Source organism: Apodemus sylvaticus, chromosome 22 (assembly GCF_947179515.1).
Source record: "Apodemus sylvaticus chromosome 22, mApoSyl1.1, whole genome shotgun sequence".
Lineage (NCBI taxonomy): Eukaryota > Metazoa > Chordata > Mammalia > Rodentia > Muridae > Apodemus > Apodemus sylvaticus.
The window spans coordinates 37914095-37932345 of NC_067493.1; the positions used below are offsets into that span (position 1 = coordinate 37914095).

An 18251-nucleotide genomic window follows, 5' to 3' on the forward strand; every position below is an offset into this window, starting at 1 on the left:
AGGATAACCTCAAGTATGCAGCAAGTATGAGGGTAGCCTGGGTTATGTGATACTGTGCTTCAAAAAAGCAAACCAAATGAGCCCAGTCAGTCTAGGATGTGACTCAGTTGGGTAGAGTGCTTGACTTCCATGCAGGAAGCCCCGGTTGGGTTTCATTTATAGTATCATACAAGGCATGATGGTGCACTCCTATAGAGGTGGAGGCGAGAAGATAAGGACTTCATGGCCATCCTCAGTTACACAGTGGGCTAGAGGCCTGGCTAGCCTGGGCTATGTGAGATGGAGGGATATGGGTAGAACCTGCAGACTGGGCCTTTACAACAAAACGATGACCCGAGTGGAGAGCGGTACTCGTTTTTAATGAATAGGACCTGGCCGTACCCTTCAGGTTGGACCACTTCAAAGGCCAAGCCTGTAGGGAGCAGATGCCACCCTCTAGCAGCCTGGTTGTGCCCGCAAGGTCAGGCTGCTTTCCTGGCCTTCGAGGGCTTTGTTCTGAACAGTGTTCTCCACGGCGACCCACGCCCTCCAGTCTTGAGTTACTCACTGATAACCTCTTTGTCTGCTGGCCTCCCCGTTTCAGCCTCTCTCCTCCTTCCTCTTGTTTTAGAAACAGATGCAGTCGGACCCACACAAGCTGGACTTTGGGCTGAAGCCTGAGTTCCTGAGCCGTCCTCCGGGCCCCAGTCTCTTCGGAGCCATTCATCACCCCCACGATCTGGCGCGGCCTTCCACTTTATTCTCTGCCACTGGTAAGTTCAGAGAGTGGGGCGGTGCAAGTGCAGAGAGCCGGCGACTCAGAGCAATGTCTGGGCTCCGCGTTCCTAATCACTCACTAACTAAAGAACAGAATTCATACCAGCTTGTGAGGTGTACCCCACGTTACTAGGGAGGTGGGCCCTGCTTCTTTGATACATCCCTCTTTCATTCAACACGGACCAAGAGATAATCAAGCTGGGTGGGGTAGCAAACACTTGTCATCACAACAGCGGGGAAACAGACACAGGTTAGACCCTGGGATTCACGGGCCAGCTAGCTTAGCTTATTGGTGAGTTCTAAGTCAATTAGAGGCCCTGTTTCAAAGTGCAAGGTGGATGAAGGTGGTGCATGCCTTTAATCCCAGCACATGAGATGCAGTGGGAGGCAGATCTTTCTGACTTTGAGGCTAGCCTGGCCTACATAGCAAGTGCCAGGGCAGCCAGGGCTGCATAACGAGACCCTGCTTCAAAACAAAAACAAACAAAAAGCAAGGTGGACAAGGCATGAGAAATAATGTCTTAAGGTTGACCTCTGGTCCTCATACACATGTGCACATGCACCTGCACACATGGGAATGCATATACATCCTTGCATTGCTTTAGTGTGTCATTTGTTCCTGTGTTCAACAGAGACAACTCAAAGTATGTGAAAAGCTATTGAAAAAGGTCAGAAAGCTTGCCAGGGCAGACTGGAAGAGCAATAAACCCATGGACTCTGTGCGGATAAGTTTAACCTCACATTTCTGTTGCTTTTTGAACAATGAGTATTGCTTCACTGTGACAGTCAACTGACTGCCTTTTGAAGGTCCCCAGATGGAGGCATACAGTCAAGATAGGTTAGCTTCATGCGTTTGGTGGCTTAGGTCTATCGTGTCAGAACTTGGAAGCGGAGGCAGGAAAAACACCATAATTCTAAGCAAGTCTTGGCTACATGCTGAGCTTTATTTAGCAAAGCCTGGGTCACGGTTTCTTAAAACAAACGGGATTGAGATATAGCCCGGTTGACAGAGAACTGGCCTCGGTTCTATCTGCAGCCCACCATAATGTGGGTGCAGTGTCACACAGCTATAACCCCAGCACTTAGGAGACTAAGACAGGCAAATCAGGAATTCAGGGTTATCCTCAGTACATAGCAAATTCAAAGCCAGTCTGGGTTACACAAGCCTGTCTCAAAAAATCATTCTTTAGGAACTAAAGCCAGCAAACAATCAAAATGTCACTGCCCTTAGTAAGGACTGAGATAAACAAATGGCCCAGTTGGTTCTGGCTCTTCTGCTGCAGAACATATTGTCACTGAAACTGGTCCAGCTCTGAGAATACATATTCCCAGTGTCTCTTCAGTGCAGAAGGTCCAGCTGGGAAGGAAGGCAGAGGGTATCAGAGGACTGTAGCTATCTGCTTGAGGCACACACAGGCCAAAAGTAGTGGTCATATGTAATATTTGGGTAATGTCATAGTTTCATTTTTGTTGATATACCAAAAAAAAAAAAAAGCAGCTCAGGGAAGAAAAAGATTTATTTGTTTTATACTTCCAGGCTACAGTTAATCACGGAAGAGAAGCCAAGGCGAACACTCAAAGCAAGTAGTCATATTGCACCCACAGTCAAGAGCAAAGAGAGAATAAACACACCCTAGCTGCTTGCTCTCAATCTCAAAGCTCAGGGCTCTGCCTAGGGAATGGTGCCGCCCATAGTGGGCAAGGACAGTTAATAATCAAGGCAGTCCCTCACAGACATAGCCACAGGCCAACACGAGCTAGATAATTCCGCAGCTGGAATTGTAGCAGGTTGCTCTGGGTTGTGGCAAGTTGACAGTTAAAACTCACCATAATAGGATGGGGAATGGGGCTCCGTGAGCAAAGCCAGATACTGGTAATCTTTATGTCGCTGCTTTGATTCCCTGAGACTTATGGTGGAAGGAGAGAACTCAGTCTTGAACGTTGTCCTTGGACATCCACGCTTGAGCTATAGTATAGTGCTACACACATACACAAATGAGTAAGCAGCCAGCACGGGTCCTGTGGGTGCCCAGTGCCCTTCACATTCAGAGTTTTCGTGTTTTCTCTTTCAGACCTGGTGGGTCTGGGACTCACTGTGTAGAGGTAGTTGACCTTGAGCCTAGTCTCTGCTTCAGCCTCCTGAGTCCTAAGATGACAGTTCTACCACACCTAGATACTGTTTAGTCTTGGGATTTTCAGAACATGGTTTCTCTCTGTAGCCCTGGCTGTCCTGGAACTCACTCTGTAGACCAGGCTGGCTTCAGAATCAGAAATCTGCCTGCCTCTGCCTCCTGAGTACTGGGAATATGTGCCACCATGCCTGGTTTTCTTTCTTGTCTCCTTCCACCTCCCCACTATGCCCCCTGAGGCAGGGTCTGATGAGCCTGAGATAGCCTCAGACTCGGTACATAACTCAGGCTGGTCTTAGACTTCCTATTCTGTCTCTACTGCTGGGATCACAGGCCATATGTAACCACATGTAGTTTAGATAGTGATAGGGGCTGAAGCCAGGTCTTCATGCATGCAGGGAAAGGACTTACCAAATGAGCTGGATCTCCTGCCCACGCAGTACTCAGTCCCTGCGACAGAGCTCTGTAGATAGTTAACAGAGCTCCGCTTATGGTAGTAACAACCCCTGTGGCTCCGAGTGCTCACTATGTGAATCCGAATTTACCCTTAGGAACAAAACCAGTGAAGGAGTCCACCATTTCTGACCCTTAAGGGAACAAGTTTCACGTCAAGCCTTCCCACTGCCTTCTCAGGCTCGCAGACCCGTTGACTCTTGCACTGGGCTTGAGAGAAGCATCAGCATCAGTGCCGCAGCCCTGTGGTCAGAGCAAATAAATCACCCTTGGGGACAGATGGAATAGCCGGAGTGTCAGGTTTTCCTCCTGTGGGTTCTGCTTGGGGGACTGTATTCGAAGGCTCTGTTACCATGGCACCTAGCTCGGAGACAAGGATACATGGAGAGCAATTTTGGGAGAGAAATAGAGAGATTTCTCCCAGGACTTAATTGCAGCCAAATGGATGAATTGGCTTCTTTTGCTTCAATAATCCTGGAACTGTGGGCATCCCCTGGGGCCTGGGTATTTTGGTCAGAGCATTAACTAGCATCCTCTGCACAGTACGTAGCCCACATTTTAATTTGGCTGGCAACATTCGTGGTGACTAATGAAGGCTGTGGAATATGTTCACTTCATGCAGACAAGAAGTTGGTTTTTACTCCTCAGTGCCGTGCGGATACATAACCCCTTAGGTGCCTTCAAATTGTAAGATTCCAGCATTGGCTTTATGTGCTGAGCCTTACTGTGCAGACCCAGGCCCACAGGACCCTTGGGGTCTCCAGAGATGCAAAACCAAAAGCCAGGGCTGGGAGAGACGGTTCATTGTGAAAGTGTTTGTCATACAAGTGTGAGGGCTTGAGTTTGACTCCCCAGTGTCTGAAATAAGCACTCCCCCCACCCCCCCAAACTCCATTACTGCTTCAGATGCTCTTGGGAAGCACACAGCCAGGCCTGCCTTCCCAGCCTCCTCGGGGCCGCCTTCTCCGCCGACATTAACAAGTTGGATGCCTAAAGCTTTTAAAAATAATGTTCTTCCCCAAATCACACACACACACACACGTTCTGTTCTTTCCTCCCCTTCTTTCCCAGCTTCCTGCAGGAAAGGGATCCCATGTATTTCAAAGAAAGATAATTTGAGGGACTGGAGAGATGGCTCAGTAGTTAAGAGTATTTGCTACTGTTGAAGAGGACCCAGGTGTGATTCCCAGCACCCATAGATGGTGACCCAAAACTCTTTGTAACTTCACTTCCAGGGAATTTCACAACTTCTAGGCATATGTGTGGTACATAATCTACACTCAGGCATATGATGATGATGATAAATTGGGAGCAGCAACATGGCACAGGGAGTAAATTCGTTTGCTGTCAAGCCTCTCAGCTGAGTTTGACCCCTGGGTTTCACATTGTAGGAGGAGAGAACCAATGCTCATAAGCTGTTCTTTGGCCTCCATACATGCACTGTGGCATGCATGTACTTCATTACGCATGCTAAGTAAGTAAATGGAATTCAAAATTCAAATCGGCCAAATAGAAAATGAGGAGTAGGAACAACAGGAAGAAGTCGTCGTCGTCATCGCCATCTTTGTAGCATGCATGCACCTCACACACTCATGCGCACATGCACACACATACACACACTAAGTAAATGCCATTTTAAATTTCAAATTGGCCAGAAGAACCACAACTACAACTACTACTACTCTTATAAAAGTTACTGTACATGAAACCTGGGCTCCCTGGCAAGAGAAATAGAGACTTTTAAAGCCAGTTGCTCAATCCGTGGGTGTGGGTGTGGATGTGGGTGCATTTATGTATGTGTCAATCCGTGTGGGTGGGTGTGTGGGTGTGTCTGCATGTGTGTTGTGTGTATGTGCATGTGTGTCTACATGTGTGTGTGTGTATGTGCATGTGTGTCTGCATGTGTGTGTGTGTCAATGTGGGTGTGGGTGTGTGGGTATGGGTGTTTGTGTGTATGTGCAGTGTTTGTGTGTATGTGCGGTGTTTGTGTGTATGTGCATGTGTGTCTGCGTGTGTGTGTGTGTGTGCGCGTGTGTGTATTTGTGTGTGTGTGTATGTGCGAGTGTATATGTGTGTGTGTATCCATATCCATATATATCCTGACAATAACCTTGAACTCTTGCCTCTATGTCTTGAGTGCTGGTGTGGCTGGCATGTGCTGCCACACCCAGTTTATGTAGTGCTAAGGATGGAGCCCAGGTTTCTGCACAGTAAGCAGCATCCTACCAGCTGAGCCACATGGAGGATTTGGGGATTCAAAACAGGAATGAAGCATCTTTTCCTGGCACTGGAAATTAAGAGGCGCTGGCAGGCTTAGCCTCCCACGGTTTAGTATCAACTCCCAGCAGTACATCTGGTGGTGTCGAGCCTTTTCAGTGGCTGGTAAGAACCCACAACAGCCCGTAGTAATGAGAGAGGGACTTGGCAGGAGACTTCTCAATACAGCAATGTCTGCAGCGTCAGGACTACCTATGAAGTGAAAAATGTGTCCCTGGAGCATCGAAGAAGGAAGCTCTTGACCTGCTGCTCTACTTTAGAGGTGCCTAAAAAGCCCTTCAGGGATGAATTCTCTTCAGTGTGTGCAAGCCTGCGTCTCTGTAGACAGACTTAAGTTATAGAGGCTCCCTGTACTCAGAATCTACCCCACCTCACTAACCAGGCTTATACATCAAGTTCATAAAGAGGTAGTTGGGCCTTGATGGCTTCGTCAGTGAATTGTTTCCCTCAGAGCATAAGGACCTGAAGCCATAGATAGGTGTGGCAGTGTGCATCTGCGAGCCCAGAGCTGGAGAGGCGGGGCTCACTGGAGAGCCAGAGTAACAGAACCAATGAGAATTCCCAGGTTTGGAAGAGACCCTGTCTCAAAAATTTAAGGTAGAGTGCGGCTGATTCTACATGCGGATACTTGCCTATTTGCACACATGTATGCACATGTTCCTTTCTGCATAGCGGCCAGCCAGTCTAGTTTGCTTTCTGTTGATAAAACACCACCGCCAAAAGCAACTTGGGGGAAAAAATTGTTTACTTCAGCTTACAGTCTATCATGAAGAAAAAAGTCAAGGCTTGAACCTGGTGGCAGGAACTGAAGCAGAGGTCATAGATGTCATGGATGTCATGAGTCACCTGCTTGTTCTACAGGCTCATAGTTACCTTTCTTATACCACTCAGGCCCACCTGCCTAGGGTGGCCCCACCCACAGCGGCCTGGGCCCTCCTATATAAATCATGAACGGAGAAAATGCCCCACCAGCCTCGCCTACAGACCCGTCTGATGGGGACATCTTCTCAACTAAGTTCCCTCTCCCCAGATGACCCCAGCTTGGTATTAAGTTGACAGAAACTGAACAGGCTACCAATGCAGCTGGAAAAGATGGAGGAGACACGCCTTCTTTTCTCCCTAACAGGAACATTTGTCTTTACCCAGTTGCATGGGCAGGAGCTGTGGATGCAGTGGGATTCCACTTTAACACATTTTCTTCAGGCGCCCTAGCAAGGGCTGCTTTTTTTTTCCTCTCTCTAAATTCTGACTTTTCTCTGTTGGGTTTTGCAGGTGCTGCGCATCCTACTGGGACCCCTTTTGGGCCACCACCTCATCACAGTAACTTTCTCAACCCTGCCGCTCACCTAGGTGAGTCAGAAAGAGGGATCCTCCCCACAGCCTCTATTGGATAGTGCTGTTGGGATTTCCAACCCGGGGCGGTGCACCAGGGCAGGAGCCTGAGGCAGCTGGTTATCCTTCTCTTGTACTCAGGAAGCAGAGAGACACTGGTGCTCAGCTTGCTTCCTCCTTTTTATTTCGTTTGATGCCCCACCCTATTGGCTGGTGTCCCCTTTCCCCACGCTGAGGGTGGGTTGCTCCTCCATCTCAGCCTGATCCAAGACCCTTCCTCGCAGGTGTGCCCAGGGACTGTCTCCCGGGTGATTTTAGATTTAGTTACGCTTGCACTCAGTATTAACCATCACAAGAGACTTGGGGCGGGAAGTTTTCCTTGGCATCTCAGGACACGTGTGTTCCTGGTCAGGAATATATAGGGAGATGATACTTTTTTTTTTGAGATAGGGTCTCTCTCTCTCTGTAGACCAGGCTGGCCTCAAACTCAACAGAGATCTACCTGCTTCTGTCTCCCACGTGCTGGGATTAAAGATGTACACCACTGTGCCCAGCTTTTATTATGTATTTTTGTTTTACATGTATAGATGGTTTGCCTACATGAATATCCGTACCTGTGCCAGTGTCGCCCTCGGAGGCCAGAAGTGACTGTCGGATTCCCTGGAACTGTTACCGACAGTTTCGAGTTCTCACACGGGTGCTGGGAATCAAACCCCGGTGTTCTCTTTAGCCCAGTAGCATCTCATTTTTGTTCATACATGTCATCTCAGCCCCTGGGAGGTAGAGATGCGACAGGAGGATCAGTTAGGGGCTAGCCTTGACTCAGATCAAGTTTGAAGGCAGCCTGAGTTAAATGAGACATGTCTTAAAAAAAAAAAAAGAGAGACAGAGACAGAAACATTTTGCAGACAAGAAGGCAGCTTAGAACACAAGGTCCTGAGCTTGCTCGGTCATCCCAAGTACAGAGCTGGCTCATGCAAAGGATGGCACCCTGGAAAATTAGCCCCTTGGGACTTTCGCTAACCCAGTGCCTAAGTCCCAGCACAGAAAAGTCCCTACACAGTCCATCAGGAGAGTCACGGTGCATCAAAGAGGGTCTGTTGCTTTCTCAGCTGCCGAGATGCCTATGCTCTCCACTCACAGACCCCTGACCACGTCTCTTCTTTCCCAATCACAGAGCCTTTTAACCGGCCGTCTACATTCACGGGCCTCGCTGCAGTCGGTGGCAATGCCTTCGGGGGACTTGGAAACCCTTCAGTTAGTGAGTACCTCTCGCTATTTTTGTATCTCCCTTTTGCAGTTTCTCTGACCCATATATGGCTTTAGACCTTTTGACATGAAGGGGAAACTTTACTTTGGGAAAACTAATGTAAGCTGAGTATATGGGTCAGTGACAAAGCACTTGCCTAAAACCCCCCGGTGAGGGCTTAGGGGCATGGCTCCGTCACAGAGAGCTTGTCTAGCATGGACAAAGCCCTCTGTTCCCTCCCCAGCACCACCAAAAAATCATTTAGAAGCAGAGGGAAGGGACAGGTGTGGTAGCACATGCCTTTAATCCCAGCCCTCAGGAGGCAGAGACAGGCAGGACTTGAGTTGTGATCTGTAGAGAGTCCCAGGCCAGCCAGAGCCACATAGTGGGACTCTGTTGAAAATAAAATGCAAATGAAGGTGCCATGAAAGGGTCCCATCACTCGGGGATGGAGAGATGTGGGTCAGTGGGTCAGAACACTTCCAGAGGACCTAAACTGGGTCCTTAGCACCTATGTGACGACTTAGAACCAACTATCTGTAACTCCAGTTCCAGGGTATCTAAAGCCTTCTTCTGGCCCCTATAGGCTGGGCATTGGGCACACATATGGCGCACATATGATCATGCAGACAAAAACCCATACATATAAATGAATGTGTCTGTGGTTTTATCATTATCATTATTATTATTATTATTATTATTATTATTATTATTATTATTAAACAAATTTGGGTTAGAGCATTCCAAACAGGTGTAACAGTAAAGTTGGTTGTAAGTCCGTAAGTCGCACAAGCTGACTGTTGACAAAGACCCTATATGTCAGGAATAGTGACTTGCTCAGTAACTACTCATAGTTTGCTTTGGTTACAGCTCAAAAAAAAAAGAAAAAATGTTATTTCATTTTACTTTTGTAACAATTCTGAAAAAAAAAAAGCGCAATGGAGAATAGCAAGCCCAGGGTGTGACTCGGTGGGCAGAGTGCTCGCCTAGCACACGGGACATCCTCCCGCCCTGGCAGTACGTAAACAGTAGGAGATATACAATCTTCCTATATATCCCCCACCAGGAACCACGAGTCTGTAATCCCAGCACTTGGGAAGGCAGAGGCAGTAGGATCACCCTTAGCTACACAGGGAGTTTGAAGGCAGCCAGAAAAGATCTTGTCTGGAAAAGAAAGGAAGGAAGAAAAGTCAGACAGATAGACAGACAGACAGACAGACAGACTCAAAACACAGCATGCAGATCTGTGCATTCTTAAGGACATGATCCTGCATGGTCTTTCCGGATGTTCGTTTTGACTAATGCCAGGAGGAGTAGCATCCGGCAGGGTGCGGTAGGCGGAGGACCGGTGGACTCGCCAACCAGACCCACCAGTTCATCTGTCCTATGGTCGTAGCGCACCTTTCTGCATGCCTGGAACTTCTGCATGCCCGCACATGTCCGATGGGGTATCTGCATACCCTCTCGGTCCCCTCTCTCTCACTTTTTCCTCTCCATTGATTTTTTTTTTTAAGGCTGTGAGCTGCCTCTGCAGTGTAGGACAAGCGTTCCTCTAATGAGTGTGTTAATCTCCTTCCTTTTCCAGCTGCCAATAACATGTATTCATTTTAACTCTGAATGCTGTTAAAGTTTTTGGTAAGTACCTTCACTCCGACAGGTTTCTATTGAGATCTCTCTGAAACCCGTTTTTTTGTTCTTCACTTCGCCATTTCAGCACCCAACTCAGTGTTCGGCCACAAGGATAGCCCCAGTGTGCAGAACTTTAGCAATCCTCACGAACCCTGGAACCGGCTGCACCGAACGCCTCCGTCGTTCCCGACCCCTCCGCCCTGGCTGAAGCCAGGGGAGATGGAGCGCAGTGCGTCCGCTGCAGCCCATGACAGAGATAGAGATGTAGATAAACGAGACTCCTCCGTTAGTAAAGATGACAAGGAAAGGTACGGAAAGAAACCGCTCTCGAGTCCCACTGGGGGAGCCCGCCCTGTGCCACACGCCAGTCAGAACCAGCCACCTCCCCTCTCCCTCATCCCCAGCCTCTGTCCCAGCCTTGTGCTCAACACCTCTGTAGCTCCCCAGTTCCTTACCCAGTGCTTACCCCGCAGGTGCAAGTCAGTACCAAGAGGCCCTCCCTGCACTCCGTGGTACAGAGCCTATCACTCAGACACAGTGCAGCAAGACATACAAGCCACCCAAAGTCCCCCAAACATTAGCACATCCTAGTAGACATCTTCCTGTAGACGGCCAGTTGGAGCTTGGAGTCAGACACACACAGCATGAATCTACCATGTTTGCTTTTGAGTCGTGAAGTCCATCCAGTCACCCATAGGTGGTTTTTTTTTTTTTTTTTTGGTTTTGTTTTGTTTCTCTTTTCTCTCGCTTTTCATTTGCTCTTAGTAAGTCATGTTTGCATCACCTCATCCTATTTTTCTCAAGTGTCATCCAAACTCAAAACCCTGGGGCTCGTAGATAATCAGAACAGTTTTGTTTTTGTTTTTGTTTTGTTTCGTTTTTAACTAATCTGAACTTAGACCTTAGCAACAGGAAGCATTGCTTTGCGGTTGCTTTTCCAGGGAATTGTTGATTTTTACTAACCATTGTTGTCTGCATACTGACCATTTTCAAAAAAAAAAAAATCTATCTTAAAAGGAGAAATACCTCAGTATTTTTATGCAGAATGCCATAGGCGTTTCCTTTGTTTTCTTGAGGCTGTTTTTTATTTCGAATGAATTGATAAGTCATGTTGATATACACTTGGGGAAAAAAAAATCAGAAAAGAAAAGGAAAACAAACCCCAAACCTTGATAGTCACTTCTTTTTGCACTCAAGATTGTAATTTGGGGCCAGGGAGGTGGCTCAGTGGGTAATGCCCTTACCCTGCAGGTGTGAGGACCTAAGTTAGTGATAGTGGGTGTGGGTGTGTAATCCCAAAGACCTTGTCTCACTTTGCCTTTGTGACTGACACCCAAGGCTGTCTGTCCTTTAATCTGCACAGTTGTTTGATAGGATGTGTCTACAGGCGCCAGTGCGCGCACCCAGTCACATACACACAGAAAAATTCAAATCTGATTCAGATCTTTAATTTGCCTTTGCGTTTGTATATCGCGCGCGCGCGTGTATATACCCTATTAATTTAAAAGCAATCAACTTTTCTGATTCAAAACATGACTGACAGAGGCATCTGCCTCTAATCCCAGCACTCCAGAGGTAGAGGCAGGTGCATCACTGAGGTCAAGGCCAGCCTGGACGGCGTAGGCCAGCCAGGGATACCTAGAGAAATTATATAAGAAATTGAATAGTCCGGTGTCTTTCATAAGATGTCACACTGCATTGGTTGGTGTCATGAAAGAAAAAGACAAATTACCATATAAGAAAGTTATAATTAAAAAAAAAATCTCTCTACCTATAGGAGTTCTAAAGTACTAAAGGGGCCCCACTGTACAACATGGAGTTTCTGAATAATTTATTCTTGAGTAGAATATAGGCTTGCTTTGGTTTCTCTTGATGGAGCCAGAATGGCCTCCAGTATTGAAGTTGAGGGAAACTTGAAAGACTTTAGTATTCTTTTCTTCCCTCTGAAGTTTTTCTTGTCAGCCTCTGCATGTAAGCAGGAAGCAGAATTTGTAGGGCAGCTTCCCAGCACCCCCACTGTGGTCCCTGGACTCTGATCTCTGTCACCTCTTTGTCCACACAACATCTGGCTCCTCCCCTCATCTTCCCCACATCTGTCCCGAGATACGGCCTATCAGCTTTCTCCCTCTTAACTCTCAGAGTTCGAACTGTTGACCCTCTGTCATTCTGCATTTTGTTCCCAGTCCATAGACACATCCTGACCAAGCCCGGTCCCTGGAAGTTTCCTTTTACAGTCGCTTCACGGGTCCTCATAGAGGGACCTCAGTCAGTGAGGTTGTATGCTCTGCCCCCACATCTGCTACAGCCTCATCTATGCACATTGAGTTGGGGCTTTCTGGCACTCCAGTAATCTGGAGGGTGGGGTTGCCTTTCCAACGCCCCTTATTCTGTATCTACATCTGTGGTTCCCAACCTTCCGAATGCTGTGACCCCCCCCCCCCACCATACAATTATTTTCACTGCTACTTCATAACTGTAAGTTTGCTTGCTGTTATAATCATAATGTAAACAGGCGTGGTCTCTGATAGTCTTAGGCCACCCTTGTTGCCTAAGGGATCACGTGACCAAGGGGAGGTCATGATTCACTGGTTAAGAACCACTGATCTACCTCCCTCAACCTGACGTAAGCCTTTGTCCTAAGGGTCAGCTCCCTTCCCTGCCTCAACTTTAGATCCAAGGTGTGAAGGAGTCTTAGTTTGGGTGTGGGCTCTTAGAATTGTATTCTTAACCTAAAGCCGTTCCGAGAAGCGCTCCTGTAGTCTTCAGTGACCACCCTGGCCCACAGTGGCTCTCTGTGCACTGCTGTCATGACTTTGATCAAGGCAGGTTCCCTGGGATCCCCTAGTCACCCTCTTCTATAGGCCTTCACCATGAAGCTGCCTGAGAATCTAGATTAGCGCAGTTGGTCGTCTTCACCCGGAAGCGGGGCCCGCTCCAGCCCGCCCTCACACCACCATCTCATTGACCACTCCTTGCCTGGCCGCAAGCCCATTTCATTTTTTCCCCCTCTCCCTCCCACAGGGAAAGCGTTGAGAAAAGACACCCCAGCCATCCTTCCCCAGCACCTCCCGTCCCCGTGAGCGCCCTGGGCCATAACCGCAGCTCCACGGATCCGACGACCAGGGGTCATTTGAATACTGAGGCTCGTGAGAAAGATAAACCAAAGGAGAGGGAGAGAGACCACTCGGGATCCCGAAAGGACCTGACCACGGAAGAGCACAAAGCCAAGGAAGGCCATCTGCCCGAGAGAGATGGGCACGGCCACGAGGCACGAGCAGCAGGCGAGGAGCCCAAGCAGCTGTCCCGGGTGCCATCGCCCTACGTGAGGACACCAGGCGTGGACAGCACCAGGCCTAACAGCACCTCTAGTCGGGAAGCGGAGTCACGCAAGGGCGAGCCGGCCTATGACAACCCCAAGAAGAACTCAGAGGTCAAAGTCAAAGAGGAACGCAAGGAAGATCACGACCTACCCACAGAGGCTCCACAGGCCCACAGGACCTCAGAGGCACCTCCGCCCAGCTCCTCAGCCAGTGCCAGCGTGCACCCAGGGCCTCTGGCATCCATGCCCATGACCGTGGGAGTGACTGGCATCCATGCCATGAACAGTATCGGTAGTCTGGACAGGACACGCATGATGACCCCATTTATGGGCCTCAGCCCAATCCCAGGGGGAGAGCGCTTCCCGTACCCCTCTTTCCACTGGGACCCTATGCGGGACCCCTTGAGGGATCCTTACCGTGACTTGGACATGCACCGAAGAGACCCTCTGGGCAGGGACTTTCTGCTCAGGAATGACCCCCTGCACCGGCTCTCCACACCCCGGTTGTATGAAGCCGACCGCTCGTTCCGGGACAGGGAGCCTCATGATTATAGCCACCACCACCATCACCACCATCACCCGCTGGCCGTGGACCCTCGACGGGAGCACGAACGTGGCGGACACCTGGATGACCGTGAGCGGCTGCACGTGCTTCGGGAGGACTATGAGCACCCACGGTTGCACCCCGTGCACCCCGCGTCTCTAGATGGACACCTCCCACACCCGAGCCTGCTCACACCAGGCCTGCCCAGTATGCACTACCCTCGCATCAGCCCTACTGCAGGCCACCAGAATGGACTGCTTAACAAGACCCCGCCCACCGCGGCGCTCAGCGCCCCGCCTCCTCTCATCTCCACATTGGGGGGCCGCCCGGGATCTCCCCGGAGGACTACGCCTCTGTCGGCTGAAATCCGAGAGAGGCCACCGTCCCACACACTGAAGGACATTGAAGCTCGGTAAGCCAGGACAAGGCAGACCTCAGAGTGGGGAAGAAACCCCAGGGACACCCACCCCCTGACTCAAGAGACAACTCCCGCACCCCTAAAACCGAGAGGTGCAGAGCTCCAGCTCTTCCCCTGGAAAAAATAATGGGCAGAGACTCCGTTTGGATGTTGAAATGTTTTTGTATATTAATGTTGGAATTTTTCAGACCTTTTAGCCAGGTCCTATTTGTTCTTAACATTTCTTTACTTTTTTGTTGTTGTTCCTTGCATAAAACTTTGATTTGAACCAAAACAGTGAAGGTACTGACACACAAGGGTCTGATGATCGCGGGGGTGGGGCGGGGGGCATCTATCCATCACCCAGAGCTGTCTCGGAGGAGGAGACTTGTACATAAAGTGTAAAAACAGATTGCTTCATGAGCTGACGGTTCATATATGCAAAAGAGAAAGACGAAAGCTTTACTTGTACAGATGTAAATAGGTAAAGATTAAGTAACATAATACATTAATACTTCTTCAAATGTGCTATTTACAAGTCTAATATCAGTGAACTCGGCCCTCGGAGGAGGCCGCGTTCCCATCTGCTAAAAAACCCTTCAACTATGCAATGGATACGAGGGCTTTTCCCCAAAGCCCACTTAACTCAAAGGAGCCTTTTCAAATCCATTTACAACATACTTAAGGTCATATTTTCCCTCAACAAGCGCTTACCTGAGATGTTATACAACTGTTTCCCTTTTTGTTTTCTTTTGGTTTGGTTTTTGTTTTTCAAATGAAGAAACATTTGAATTTTTTTTTTTTTTTTAAATCTGGAACCCAGAAGTTCCTCTGAAGTTACTGCTTGTGGTCTTCTGGGGAGACATGGGGAAAGGTCTGCCCCCTAGAAAGTGTAGCTGAGAACCGGAAGCAGCCATGCCCAGGGAAGATGGGAATTGTTCTGCCAATAATCAGGGGCAGGTGGGCTGTGTCTGCCAGCACAGACAGGTCACCAGAATGTCTGGTCACTTCTGATGGCGACATGTTGCAGACAGCTTCCAGTGGGCGCCCTGCCTCCCCAGCATCCCCGTGTCCTAGCTCACATGTGCACGCTCCTTGTTCCATGATCTGTATGATTTAAGGACACTCACAGGTCCTGAAAGAAAGCTGTCTGCGTTTTCTCAGACCATGGATGTTTTCACAGTAACGGACGAAGGTCCCCAGAGCTCAGTGTGAATTATTTATATTCCAATAGGAAGTGGAAACTGGGCGGAACTGAGCAGGTGGATCTTGTGAGAACCATCAGAAATTACCGAGAGCAAGAGAAGGCAGGCAGAGAGAGAGAGAGAGAGAGAGAGAGTGTGTGTGCACATGCACACATGCATTCTTGTGTGCACTTGCATGTGTGTTGAATTTTCATCAGTCTTAATGTCTTCATGACACTTTTATAAGGACATTAACCCTCTTGTCTACATATTTGGAGAGAATATGACTTTACTAGCCGAGAAAATAAACTATATCTTGTCTACTGGCCTGTAAAATACATGTAAGAAATAAAAATTAGCCCCATTTGGTCCTCTAGTATATTAAAGTGCTATCTGACATTGTTATCCTGGTTTTTTTGTTTTGTTTTGTTTTGTTTTAAAAAAAATGTAAACTACAGACCATTGTTTCTAAAAGCAGAGAGATCTATTTTAGTAGTCAACAGAAGGTTTAGTTGTGAATTCCAATTTTGTGGACACCAGACGTGTGCAGTGTTTTGTTTTCTTTCTTTTGTTTTAATTTTTTTTTAAAGACAACTAAAAAGAAAAAAAAATCCCAAGGATTCTGTGCACTGGAACTGTAGTGGTAGGGTCTCAGCATTGTAAAGAGATTGTTCTTGTACAGGCCTTTTGGCTGTTTCTCTTGTATGTAAAAAAAAGGAAAAAAAAAAAAGAAAAAGAAAAAAAAAGTCCTTTCCAGATCCTACTCGAACAGGAAGGGAAGCAACGGAATCTTCAGCATGTCTCATTGGAGGAACCTTCTTGTGTAGTGTAAATGTGCCATGTTATTAAAAAATGTGAACCAACCTTCCAGATGTTTCTTTGTGTGAGGTGCCACTCATACTTAGGAAAGAAGCCCCCAGCATTCTAGACCAGGTTCTAGAAAAGACACCCCACCTCCACCCCAGGGCCAGAGCACCCCAATCCAGGTGTTGACCATTAGCTGGTCCAGCATCCTTTGGTGGTGATATATTTGTTTTCATTTTGTATGTTCTGAATAAAATCAACAACCAGAGGGAACTGGTCATAGTTCAGTTGTAGAGTCTTCCCCTATATGCACAAAGCCCCGAGTTCCACTCCCCCCAACCCCCACCCTGGCACCACAGAAATTGGATGTGGTACATGCTGGTAATCCCCCAAGACTTAGGAGATGGAGGCAGAAGAATCAAATTCGTGGCCAGTAAGATGGTTCAACAAGATAAATCGTTTGCCACCAAGCCTGACAGATAATCTGAGTTTCATCACTGGGACCACATGATGGAAGGAGAGAACAGGCTCCCGAAGGATGTTTCTCTGGCCTGCCTGTGCAGTGTGCTTTTGGGGGTGCCCGTGAGTGTGTGCACACATCTGTTGGTTGTTTTTACAGTTTAAGTCATCCTTACAACCAGCAAAGGGGCAGGGTAAATTTTCTTATTTTAGACTGATATAAGTTGAGAGAGGAAGAGTTCTGTCCTCACATGATAAATCCATGCAGTGGAACTGACTCCTACAAGATGTCCTCTGACCTCCACATGTGTGCCCTCACATATATATGCATACATGTGCATAAACATGAATGCATACACACACATTACAAAAATGAATGGAGCTGATGCTCCTTTTAAAACCACAACATTCACTGGATTGAAGGTTTGCACCTCAGTGGGGTGGGAAAATAGCGGTCGAGGCCAGTTAGATCAAGGTGTCGCCTGGGTAAGGCAGGAACACAAGAACAGAATCAGGGATGCTGTGTGGACTTTGGAGACTCCGCAGAGCTCTTAGCAAAGTCGAGGGACTCCTGACAGCATTCCTGGCTGGAGGCAAAGGACACAAGGAGAGTTTACAGGCTTAAAAAAGCTGAGCTGCGACAGTCTCTGCATGACCTTTCCTTCAGTTCTACACTTTATCTCCATATTTACTCCTGTGAGTATTTTGTTCCTGAAAGGAGCCTGATATGGCTGTCTCCTGAGAGGCCCTGCCAGAGCCTTGCAAACACAGAGGCGAATTCTCTCAGCCGACCATTGAACTGAGCATGGGGTCCCCAGTGGAGGAGTTAGAGAGAGGACTGAAGGAGCTGAAGGGGTTTGCAGCCCCATAGGAAGAACAACACTATCAACTAACCAGACCCCCCCAGAGCTCCCAGAGACTAAGCCACCAACCATGGAGTATGCGTGGCTCCAGCTGCATATGTAGCAGAGCACTGCCCTGTCATCAATGTCATCAATGGGAGAAGAGGTCGTTGGTCCTATGAAGGCTCGATAGATGCCCCAGAGTAGGGGAATTGAGGGTGGGGAGGTGGGAGTGGGTGGGTGGAGGAACACCCTCATAGAAGCAGGGGGAGGGAGGGTGGGGTAGGGGATTTCTGGGAGTGGGGGCCACCGGGAGGGGGATAACATTGAAATGTAAATTAAGGAAAAAGAAAAATGCTGAACTGGGAGACTGGAGAGATGGCCCAGGGTTAAGATCCTGGTTCTCAACCTTCCGAATGCAATACAATTTGTGGTTGTGGTGACCCCAACCATAAAATTATTTTTACTGTTATGCCATAACTGTAACTTTGCTACTGTTAGGAACTGTAATGTAAATATCCGGGTTTTCTGGTGGTCTTGGGTGACCCTTGTGGATGGGTCATTTGAGCCCCCCTCCCCCCCCCCCCCCAGCAAAGGGATGGAGATCCACATGTTGAGTTTGGTTCTTAGAACTTAGGACAGTAGGGCTCATGGCCACTTGTAATGCTGGCTCTCAGTGCACTTTCCTAACCTTGGAGAGCTGATGTTCTAGGGGGAGGGACCGACGACCTCAAAACCTAAAAGAGTCAAGGCTGAGTAAAAGTTGAGTAAAAGCCCACTTGGCTTAACACCATTTTAGAGTTAGAGAAACTACCAGACTAGAAAAAGAAAAAGAAACCAAGAGGGGAAAAAGAGAAAACCAGTGGGTCAGAAAACA

The 18251-nt window shown here is 48.2% G+C and overlaps 1 protein-coding gene across 2 annotated transcripts in view; it reads left to right on the top strand.

The window, feature by feature from the left end:
- Positions 1 to 16102, top strand: part of Auts2 (activator of transcription and developmental regulator AUTS2) — a 1104996-nt gene extending 1088894 nt beyond the window's left edge. For both annotated transcript variants that reach the window (XM_052168633.1, XM_052168634.1), the window contains exons 15-19: positions 611 to 752; positions 6888 to 6965; positions 8125 to 8208; positions 9911 to 10133; positions 12847 to 16102. In XM_052168633.1, coding sequence (XP_052024593.1) covers positions 611 to 752; positions 6888 to 6965; positions 8125 to 8208; positions 9911 to 10133; positions 12847 to 14104 — 1785 coding nt within the window. In that variant the 3' untranslated portion in view covers positions 14105 to 16102. The remainder of the gene's footprint in view (positions 1 to 610; positions 753 to 6887; positions 6966 to 8124; positions 8209 to 9910; positions 10134 to 12846) is intronic.
- Positions 16103 to 18251: the final 2149 nt, after the last annotated feature.